Genomic DNA, 11146 nt, shown 5'->3' with positions numbered 1-11146 from the left:
ATCTTAAAATTAAGGACAGCACACTTCCTATAAAAAGGTTTTAATTTTGAAAGGATGACAAGATGACAAGAGCCAAGGGTACTAAACAAATCATATAGCAGTCCAAATGAGATTAGCATGGTGCAATGGTTTAAAAAATAATTGCATATCAATCCAATAAGAAAAATTAAAGCATACTCTGTATCATATCAGATTGTTATTGTCTTAAAACAAGACCATTTCAAAGTCAGAAATCAGCAGGTTAAACTACCAAACACCTCTACTCAGTTACAATATGGGACAAGACATTCTGTTACAGCCTATAACAGTTCACTCAGTTGTACAACTGTTTCCACTAATTAAAGGCAATAGTAACAGTGTGTGTATGTTGGTTTTTTGTCTACACTCCATATATTCAGTGGTTCATGCACATCAGAGTCAATCACTGCACATGCAATAATTTCTCAATGGAATATACTGTAGGCTTTGGAAAATAATTTTAAACCTGCCCAATACACCTCTGAAGCTTAAACCATTCCCCTGCTCAACAATTTAAAATTATGGACAATACAAGCTGCTTTACAGTATAGATAATACACTAACTGACAAAGCAAGCTCTTAATGAGAGACACAAACACTTCAGAATGTACCAAACCAGTAAAAAGGAAACAAAAGACTCAAGATTTAACAATTTGTACATTCTAAAGCTGAACCAGGTTGATGAAAAACATCAAGAGTGAGTTGAAAAATTCATTAGTGAGAAAGCCCCTGGGTTTCAGGACATCTGTGATGGAGACATCTGGGCCTTCCTCATGGAGCGCAGGGCCTTCTCCCGGAGGTGCTTTTCCAGATCATCCAAGCTGTCCTCTACTTCACTGTCTGATTCCTAAAAAACAAACAGCATGAAATACACATTTTTCCACATTTAGCCACTTTGACACAAATACACAATGATGGTGCTTGCTAAAGAGCTAAATATTCAGTAATACCATTATACACAATTTATACACTTAATGTTCCTTCCACTTAAAAAGATAGCTGGATGCTTTGGAGGCTAAAAACAAACAGGTTTAACCTTTCTTGACTCTCCATCTTCCTCCACACCCTGGTTCTCTTGTCCATCTCCAGTCACTGTGCCACCACTTTTCTCCTTCTTGTGTTTCTTGTGCTTCTTGTGTTTCTTCTCTTTCTTGTGTTTCTTTTCCTTCTTTTTTTTCTTTTTCTTCCCACTTCCATCAACATCCGAATTCTGTATTAAAAAAGGTCAACATTAAAACTGCGAAGTACACACACACACACACACACACACACACACACACACACACACACACACACACACACACACACACACACACACACACACACACACACACACACACACACACACACACACGACAATTTGATGTTGACTAAAATGATACTATAAAGGTTTCTGGTTTGCTGCATGTTATTATTATTTATGCAATGCAAGGTATCTGAATACTTTCATTACAACCACGTTCCTTGACAAAGCCCAAATTTCAAGTGCCACAGGACACTGGAAAAAATACTTCAACTTGCATGTATGCAGCCAATTCTAAATCATATTAGTTAAAAAGCTGTAATATCAAACCTTGCTTGGAGATTGACTGGCTGAACCACTGCTAGGCTTTTTGGCTGGAGGTGGAGAACCACTGGCTGAGTGAGATGGTGAGGGGGAGGCAGATGCTGGGGCTGGACGTTTCTGAGCTGCTGGTTGAGGGGAAACAGATCTGGATCTAGAAGATGCTCTCCTCAAAGGCTGGGGACTGGGAGATGGTCTGTTGAGAGGACAAAGATGACATAAAGTAGGTAGATGGGAAATGTACAAAACATCCTATTGTGGATAAAAGATAAGATGGCATTGTTCTGATATGCTCATAATGGAGATGAGTGCTAGATGCTTTCATTACCTCTGGTTGTTGCGTGGCTCTGGTGTGCGAGAGACTCTGCGGATGGGTTTGCCACTGTGTGAAGGAGACTGCTGTCTCCGCTGGTTAGATGGAGATGCATTGGAGGTTTCATAACGTCCCTGCGGACTGGTGGAACCCCTAACATTGCGACTGCGTTTAGCAGGGGATGGGGAGAGGCGACTGGCTGCTGCAATGGGGGATCTTGTGTCCCTGCTTGGCCTTACTGATTGCAACATTGGGCTCCTTCTGTGTCTGGGGGGAGACGAAGAGGATGGAGGTGAGCGTCTCCTTTGTGCAGGAGAACTTCTGCGCTTGGGGGACCTGGAGAGCCGGCGCTTAGGTCCTGGAGGCGATCGCTTTGCGGGAGACATAGACATCCTCCTTTTCTGTGGAGGCAAAGGTGATGGGCTGTAGCGACGCTGGATAGGAGGAGAATATCGTCTGGGGGATGGAGAACGACGACGAGGAGGTGGGGAAGGAGACCTGTGGAGCAAAAAATTAAACATTTTTTTACTTTTGAATCACTGATATTCAAATGACAGTTAATGAACATTTCTATACCTTCGTCTGGGAGGAGAAGGAGATCTGCGACGACGTGGGGGAGAAGGTGAGCGACGTCTGCGTCCAGGAGATGGAGAACGTCTTTTCCTGAGGAGGTACAAATATATATTAAAAAAAAAAAAATTCTGAACATCGCAAAACAACTTGGATTATTGTTTAACATCAAGTCAAAACATTCAGATAAAATGTGAAGTCCTGTTTTAAGTATCTGACCTCGGAGAGACATCTCTGTGTCTCCTCCGCGGGGAGGGGGTACGGCTGCGTCTCCTCCTGACTTCACCATTTCTTGCACCTGGTCCTGCCATTGGCCTCTTGGGCCCCTCTTCATCTGAGGACGAAGACCCTGTATCTGAAACAAAACAGACATCAAGGACATCAACCACTATTTTATTGTAGCCTAAATGAATGCGGTGAGGAAAACACACCAAGGCTGGGGTTAGGGCAGAGCTTCAAGTCCAAGAGACAATATGTGCAAGATGACATGGACAGAGACTTGGTTAGAGAGGGTTGGGAATGGGAGAGGACAGAAGGGGATAAAAACGCTTATAACCTGAAGAAGACTGACGATTCTGTCTGCGATACTGACGTCGCTGCTGCACCGAATCTGCTGTTGCCCCTTTCTCATTTTTATCCTCCTCTGAAATGTAGAACATTGAGTGTCTTGTCACTGTTTGCGAAACCATTAAAACAGCGTCTATGGAAAAGTTAAATTTTACAGAAAAATGGATGTATATGCCTGTGGCTTGAGTTATCTTTCAACTTCAACATGGTAAATTGCAATTTAACCTTATATTCATACAACGATGGTCCCATGTGTTAGTTTAAAGTGTGTTTTATCATGTTTTAGTTAGTTATGGCCTAAATGGGATCTATACACACTGACCACGCAAAGCAGGTTAATGAATGAAAGCACTGTATCAAGGTTCTTGGGCATACATTTACACATTTTGCATTGCAAACAAGGTCCATTTGCAGTCAATTTTTTTATTAGTACAAAGCCATAGGTAGAATATTCATTCCTTATGTTGAAATACAAACCAACATGGGCAGGGCAAAATGTGTCATTTCTCAAAAGTCTCTGAGAACTGGACCGATCATCCCAATTTGTAAGGTGGAAGGCCATTATAATTTTTTTAACAGACTTTTTTAAAAACAGACAAACACACATTGCTCACCTGAATCAGACCCCTCAGAAGGTCTGGGCTTAGCATTATCAGATGGGGAATCAGACCTTCCTCCTTGTTTTCGCTTCAACCCTGAAAAAGAAGGCACCAAGAATTTTAGACGCACTTACGAAAATCACAATCCGCAATTATAGCTCTTGAAATAACAGCTTAGTCCTAAAACCATGCAAATTTAAATGCAGAGGAAACCTCTTTTTTTTTTTAAATCAATTCTAATTTCTAAGACACAGGAGCATTGGAGCTGAAGTCGGCATATGATTTTGAGTACAAGGCGATGATGTTATAGCTTCAAAGAACATTGAACAGATCATATAGGTCATACCAGATGATCTGGCTGGTGATGCAGAGCCTCTGCCTCTTCTGGCCCGTGGAGATGGAGACCGTCTGTCCTTCCCCGCAGGGCTAAAGGAGGGGTCAGGGTGATGGACCTGTTTTCGGGGTGGTGTGTTAGATATTCTTTTCATTGCTTTTTTAGGTGAGCGAGAGCCAGAGGAGCTGCTGCCAGAGGATGAAGCAGAGCGAGAGCGCCTCCTGCATGAAAAAAACAAAACATTTTAAGTTTACAAAAGCTGGCCCACCATCATTGTCAAGGCCAGAATTATCTGTACACAATTGTCGGGTTGCAAGTAAAAACAAGTAAAAATTGGAAGAGCCTGTAATATTGGACATTTTTTTCCTCTAAACAGTGGGCCGCAATCACTAACCTGCGAACAGGGGAGCGTCTATGTCTGTGTCTGGAGCCAGTGGGGCCACGTCTAGGAGGGCTCCTTCTACGGGGAGACATTCTCCTCCTTGGACTCGGTCTTCTACGAGGGGAGTACGATCTGAAATAGTATAGAGAAGAGAGTTAAGTTAAAAACTTTAAACTTTTTTATTCTAATTTACTTTAAGGTCCCTATTTCAAGTATAAGACACCTTAATTACCTATAAATTAATAGCGTCAGAAATTACCTTGAACGGGAGCGTCGTCGTCGAGAGCGGGAATGAGAACGAGAACGGTGATGAGGTCTTTCCCTTCTGCTGTCTTTCTCCCTTTCCCGGGACCTGGGCCTTTCCTCTTTTTTGAGAGTCTTCTCTGGTGAGGGTTCTTTGACCTCGGTCACAGTATCTGCTTTTACCACCTCCACTACTGTGTCACTGCAGGCCAGAGAAATAACCATGCTTTTATTATTATCTAAAGACAAAAAAGACACCACTGTCCTAGCCCTTTCCAAACTAAAATTAAACAACACTAATTATAGCTATGATCCAGTCACCACAGTACTGGGTGCTACACAGACTAAACTTAAAAAAAGACACTAGAAAACCGGCATGCATTAAAATTAACAATAAACTACTACTGACTTTGATTCCAACACAAAATTTATGGTTTAAAGTAGAGCTTTCCACTAACCAAGCGGAAGATGTTTCTTGGATGACTGGTTCTGGCATGGCTCTTTCTGACGTTTCTGGCTCCACAAGCTGCTCCAAAGGTTTTGTGGGCAACTGCATCAGGGGTGGAGGGGGTGAACTGCCGCCAACTGGGCTGGGTTTACGCCTTGGGGAGCGCGATGCACTACGTTTCCTTTCACGCTTCAGTGGCGATCTTCGTCGCGGTGACGGTGACCTTGTCTTCCGCCTGGAGAACGAAAAAGCAAACAGAGAATTACTTTTCATTTTCTTGGATAGATACATTAAATCAACTTCCATCCACTGATCTCAATTAAGACATTTTGTCTTTACCTCCTTGGGCTCTTTGACTGAGCCCTCTCTCTGATGTCCTTCTTGTCCTCATCAATCTTCTTCAGAGAAGCAAGTTTCTCCTGCTCAATCTATCAAAAATGGAATAAGTGGAGAACAAACATCACTTATAACATTCTAACAATATGATCATAAAATACTGTGTTCAACGTTGTTGTCACTAGGTATCGTTATATTAAACAGATGAGATAATAGCATTTTGCAAAAGGATACACTCTATTTAACCAAGCCATTGTCCACTTATTTACACCAGTCTTAATCTGCCTCGACTACTACAACATCCAATTCACTGTCAGCAACCACAAATCCATGACCTTCTTACAGCTTTTGGCAAAAGCTCACCTGTCTCTGTTTAATTTCCTCTTTCTTCTGTTCCAGAAAAGCAGAAGGGATTCCTGCAATGTTCTCCTGGGCACTCAGCAGCAGGGGCCACAGGTCCTTCATGAACTCCCGGGCATTCTTCCCATTCAGGAAGCCTGTCAGGTTGATCTGCATCATCTTGCTATCTGGGTGCTGTAACACACACACGAAGAGGGGAGAGAAAAGAGCATATGGCCATTGAAATAATTGAAGGCAAAACATCAAGGGGAGGTAGGATCCCACAAATGGGAGTGCCTACCTTCTAGTCCTCACTAACTATACCTGAGACTATGTAGTTAATCATATTAAAAAACATAAGAATCTGACTAGGATAGTTAAACATACCTGGGTCCATTAACCTAACAAAGTAAAAGTGTGATTGATTTACTCACAAACTCATTAAACTGAGAATGCGAGCTAACTGAGGGGAGACGTATCTAGTAATATAAAACTGCATGCAATACTGCTGTTCAATCCATTTCTGATTTATTTATCAGATATACAATCTATCAAAACAAACTCCCATAACAAAAAATATATTCTGTCATTATCAGATTTCCTCAGTGCTATGCCCACTACTTTACATGTCTGTGTCCCTACCCACCCCTTGTTCTCCGGTCTCCCCACAATCTACATTCAGGAGTTAAACAAATAGCCACAATACAGAGTGCTTTAAAACCCAACACTGCAAGAACAGTTCCGGTGTCTTCAGTGAGTCCCGTGGGATCAGTGGGCACGGAGCTCCCTTGGCTTGCTTCCGCCTCCCTACTGCTTGAGACTCAACCACCTTGAGCTTAATGTTATATCATTTATCTAAATTGCAAGAGACGAACAAGCAATAATGAGTACACAGTTACACAAAAAAGGAGTTTTATTTCAACAATTGTTATTGTGAGATACCGTAATCTCAATTCAATTACCATTTCTTACCATTATGCAACAGTACCCTTAAAACTTAGCTTTACACAGCCCAGCCTATCCCCAAAAGCTATGGCAAGCAAATGATAAAATAAAAGCTCAAAATAATATTTATGTGCAGTGCTGGTGACAAATATACCATCATTACATTAACAAATGTGCTTTTAAGCCTCCGTGGAAAATTAAGGACATTAATGAGGCTTACATCCATACATACCAAAACTTGCATGGAAGTATACTGTGGGATGGAATCCTTGTAATAGTCTAATGCAGGGTATTAAACTACATTGGTTGTTTCCCCGTCAACATTTTTTCCTATGTCTATAAGTAAGCCTGTGCAATGGAAATTACCCATTAGCCAAGCAGTCAATGTGGTTTGACATATTATTGCGGTACATAGTATGGTTTTTAAATGAAAGTCTGACATTATAAGCCAATAGCCTATGGGATAAGAAAAAACATGCAGGATTTAGTTTATACATAAATATATAAATACATAACATCAGTAGAGCTCAGTATTACAGCTCTAATGGCAGGAGGGATGTTGTTAGGGTCAAAATAACTTTTCAGTGATTTTGAGAGTTACTTAATGCTAAACTTATAGTAACACATGCCACACATCTGATCACAACTGACAGAGATGCTGGATGTGGTCAGAGGTGTAAAGTACTTGTTGAAAATAGCTCAAATTCTCCAGATTATTTTGTTTTTCCTGAACTCCAGTAGTTGAGGTTATCAACTTGATACAGTGATGTAAAAAGACACCTGGGGTGTGTTCCTCTCATCACTGTTACATGTGGTTACAAGCGCAACACTTCTGACCACATCCAACAGAGCTGAAAAATACCCAAAACTTTCAATCAGCCGTCATCAGTGAGACAATACTTTTCAGCTTGGTGTTAATTGCTCCTAAATCTACTCTTTAATCAATGTAAAGAGGGTTTACAGTATTCTTAAAAACTGGCTATGGCATATTGTTAAACCTCTCGTTTTCAACCTATATTTCCAGTTAGATTTCAAGGATCTTGGCAGTTAAATGATGCACTGCAAGTACCTACAGAGAATATGGTTATGGCATTGTTTAGGTGTTTCTTTCACTGACATGATATAGGTGATCCCTGCATATAACTCACCTCAAACCACACACTGCATCATGAAGGGAGAGTTGGGCTCAGTGACTTTGGGCTCAGGAGAGAGCTAATTAGGTGTTGGTGCTATACTTCTGATGCAAGGTATAACATCCATATTGGTTCAGGCCTTTTAAATCATAAATCACATCATCATTAGAAGACTGCTGAATAAAGGCACTTTGTCACATAACAGCAAAACATGGTTATGTCATTATAAAATCAGTTTTAAACCAATTGTTATTTTACCCATTCAATTGTAATTTGACTAGGATGTGCAATCATTTGCTTATATCCCTTCTTACTGTCAAAAAATGCCCTCAAATTCATGACAGCTTTGAAAAAAATAAACAAACACCATTAAAGATATTACCTTCTCCTCAAGCTGGTTAAATATGAACTCTATGACGACGTCATCCTCAAATCCCAGAATCTCTGTCACTCGCTGAGTTATCCAAGGTTTGATGACTTCCAGGTTCACTTTGGTCATATCCACCTAAGAGTGAAGCAAGCAAACAAGGACACCCAGTTACTAAAGTCAAACATTTTTTATAAACATACACAACATTGATAGGTACATCACTTATATAACCAGTGCGCGTTTTCCATGGGGAAATTATGTTTGGAGCAGAATTGAGTACTAACACAGTGGCAAAACTTCTGTAAATGTGGATGATCACGTACCTTCTTGTCCAGACATTCTGCAAATTTCAGCTGCTTCAGCAGTTTCTTCTGCTTGTTGCTGAAACGATTGTCTTGCTCCGCACTCGTACCCTAAAGAAACATTAATCAAATATAATGTAAATTCATTATCATGTCTACAAGCATCATTAAGTTAAACTAGTGTCAAAAGTAGGTCTTTAAATTAAAGTAAAGTTATAGTCAGTACACTACCCTTGTTAACACCTGACGTTGCGTTAAAAGTCAAAATATTAGTTAACTTTAGCATGTGACCACAGTACCACGATGTACTTAAACCGTCAAACTGAGTCAGGTAAGCTAACGTTAGTTTAGCCAACTGCCTGATTAATCCTCCAACGGAACCTGATGGCTAATGTTAGCCACAGTTCGTAGACGACGGTGGCTGGCAACAGCGTTAACATGAACGTCATATTGAAAGTATCAGTGTCGCAAAACATTACATTTTTAGGTATACTTGTGCTAGCTTGCCTTTACCTTTAATAGTCGTGACTACCTCACAGAAACAGAAACGATGCACCGCCTGGACGCCATCTTTAGTCAAGGCTAACAAATTAGCAGCAGCCAGCTAGCAAAATTGGCTTGTCTATTTCCTGCAAAGGTTTCTATCTACAAATTAATCTAGAATGGCAACGGCACTAAGTAATAAAGCATAACAGAATACAGAGGGAAATAATAAATAGTTCCAAAGCTATGTTAACTCTGGAAATAGCCATGTTAAACAACGGTCATTTTCGAAATAAAAGATTGTTTGTTATCAGCTCATAGACGAAGCCCTGACCGTGCCGTTTCTGACTGTATGGCCCTCCACCTAAATCCATGTTGCAAATTAAAATTCTAACTAAAGATAAAAAATAGCTCCATGCAATCTATCTAAACAGTAAGAAAAGGTCAGAAAGACTTAAAAATATCTTACGCGGAAGAATCCCGCGTCCATTATCGGAGATACTGGATATTATCAGGCGCTGTTGAGAAAGACGTGTGTTGCTCCGGTGAAATTTTAAGAGGCTAGCCGGATGAAGCATGCACCTCTACGGGAAGCAACAAGCATTACACCCACTGTAATTTACTTTGTAATGTATTTTGGATATTCGCCTTTTTCCCCGAGATTGTTTTCCCCGCTGTTAACCTCAATAACTCCGTGTCAAATGCTCGATTTTTCCTAGTTTTGGAATATGTTAGAAAGCATATTCAGTAAGACATTTCGTAGTTTTTATTCACACTAAAGTATCAAAGATGACGACGCATTTGAGAGTGCAATGAACTGAATGTCCAGCGCACCTGTCGCCATACGCACAGTTAGGGACCGTCGTAAAACTGCAATACAATGCAACCCTTTTCATTCTTCAATGTTTTTCTCTTTCAACAAAGAAAGAGAGTGTTAGTCAAAAGACATTTCTACGGAGCCCCGAGGGGTCATGACGAGGATTGTTTTTTTGAGGGATGCTTTTGAGTTCCCTAGCAATACTTTTGCTTTCCCTCGCAATACTTTTGCATTCCCTCGCAAACATATTGCATATCACAGACCTGAATCTACTCCACATCAGACATCATACTTTTAATGTTTGTACATGTATCGCTATAAATGCTACTGTTACTGTTATATCTTCATATACTTACTATTTATCTCCACATTATAGCCTACTGCACTACATTATATTATAATCAATATTATAACAGCTACTGTTGTTATAATAGTATATTATATTATATTATTTTAGACATATATAGTCATATTATCATTATTATTATTGATAACACATACTGCATATTATATTATACATCATAATCATGCCCATATAATTTTGTTTTTTGCAGATTTTCACACAATTTCAGTTTTATGATTTAGGTAAATTGTTATGACTGGGTTATACTGAACTAAGAGTATGATATTTTAGTCTACAGTCAGTGACTTCTTATCAATTGAATTGTAGCTATTAAATAATGAAGAGACAGTAGTGATTATATTAATACAAACGGGGACGACAACTGTGGGCCGGGGATGCTCTAGCTAGCTAATTCTTGTCTAATTTGTGTTCTGTTAAACAGACAGAGAGTGAGAGAGGGGCAAGGAGGAGCTCCACAATAAAATAATATATTACACATTTTAAATTGATGCCTAAATAGTAAAAATGACAATAGAAAATCAATATGTGTCATTCAGCATTAATATATACAAATAAATTAAAATATGGGATGGGAAACACTGGTTGTTGTGTTATGTGTACAAATTCCTAAGTGCTGAGTATAATATATCTCTAATATAATATAATATAATATAATAATTCTGTTCCATTAACAGTGCATTATATGAAACTTGAGCGCCACCTGACCCTGATTCTTCCCCAAGTGCCAATGTCAGTGATGATCTTGCCACTACATGCAGCACTGCAACCCAATTCCTCAGCTGATGATACAGCTGGTGAGTTTTCCATTTTTCCAGATTAGTACATTCATATGGATAAAAGCATGCCTTTTGTTATTTTTTATTGTTGTTGACAGACAGTTCATTAATACACATTACAGTTTTTCTTGATTGCTTTGACCTGCTTAAAGAAACTGGGATCCACTCGGTTTTCATCATCACTGTCTCAGCAGAGCACAAGACACCTCTTGCAAATATGTTAACCCTTTCTCATTGGATTGA

The 11146-nt window shown here is 39.8% G+C and overlaps 1 protein-coding gene across 4 annotated transcripts; it reads right to left on the bottom strand.

Annotated features, from left to right (window-relative positions):
- Positions 1-24: 24 nt before the first annotated feature.
- srrm1 (serine/arginine repetitive matrix 1) lies at positions 25-9504 on the bottom strand. Of its 4 annotated transcripts, none has more exons than XM_069661343.1 (17): positions 9416-9504; positions 8485-8574; positions 8174-8296; positions 5738-5908; positions 5378-5466; positions 5049-5273; positions 4607-4792; positions 4360-4479; positions 3978-4186; positions 3647-3727; positions 3022-3108; positions 2685-2820; positions 2472-2558; positions 1911-2393; positions 1592-1778; positions 1055-1228; positions 25-865 (listed from the first exon to the last, which is right to left on the bottom strand). In XM_069661343.1, exons 1-17 carry the CDS (start codon positions 9434-9436, stop codon positions 755-757), a joined length of 2580 nt encoding a protein of 859 aa, XP_069517444.1. In that variant the 5' UTR covers positions 9437-9504; the 3' UTR covers positions 25-754. The 4 variants fall into 4 exon arrangements, with proteins under 4 accessions (XP_069517444.1, XP_069517445.1, XP_069517447.1 ...); XM_069661345.1 differs by having other exon boundaries at positions 752-858; XM_069661344.1 differs by lacking the exon at positions 3022-3108.
- Positions 9505-11146: the final 1642 nt, after the last annotated feature.

Source organism: Semicossyphus pulcher, unplaced genomic scaffold (genome assembly GCF_022749685.1).
Source record: "Semicossyphus pulcher isolate SPU_LCO1_2020_fin unplaced genomic scaffold, fSemPul1.0.p SCAF_14, whole genome shotgun sequence".
Classification (NCBI taxonomy): Eukaryota; Metazoa; Chordata; class Actinopteri; order Labriformes; family Labridae; genus Semicossyphus; species Semicossyphus pulcher.
This window is presented reverse-complemented; position numbering and strand designations above follow the sequence as displayed.

Excerpts from the sequence above, each read along its gene's own strand:
- srrm1 (XM_069661343.1), bottom strand. The coding sequence starts at position 9,436 with ATGGACGCGGGATTCTTCCGC. Across the intron at positions 5,467-5,737 it reads AGGAAATTAAACAGAGACAG|ATTGAGCAGGAGAAACTTGC; the intron begins GTGAGCTTTTGC and ends CATTTTTGATAG. Across the intron at positions 3,109-3,646 it reads TTCTGAGGGGTCTGATTCAG|AGGAGGATAAAAATGAGAAA; the intron begins GTGAGCAATGTG and ends TCTACATTTCAG.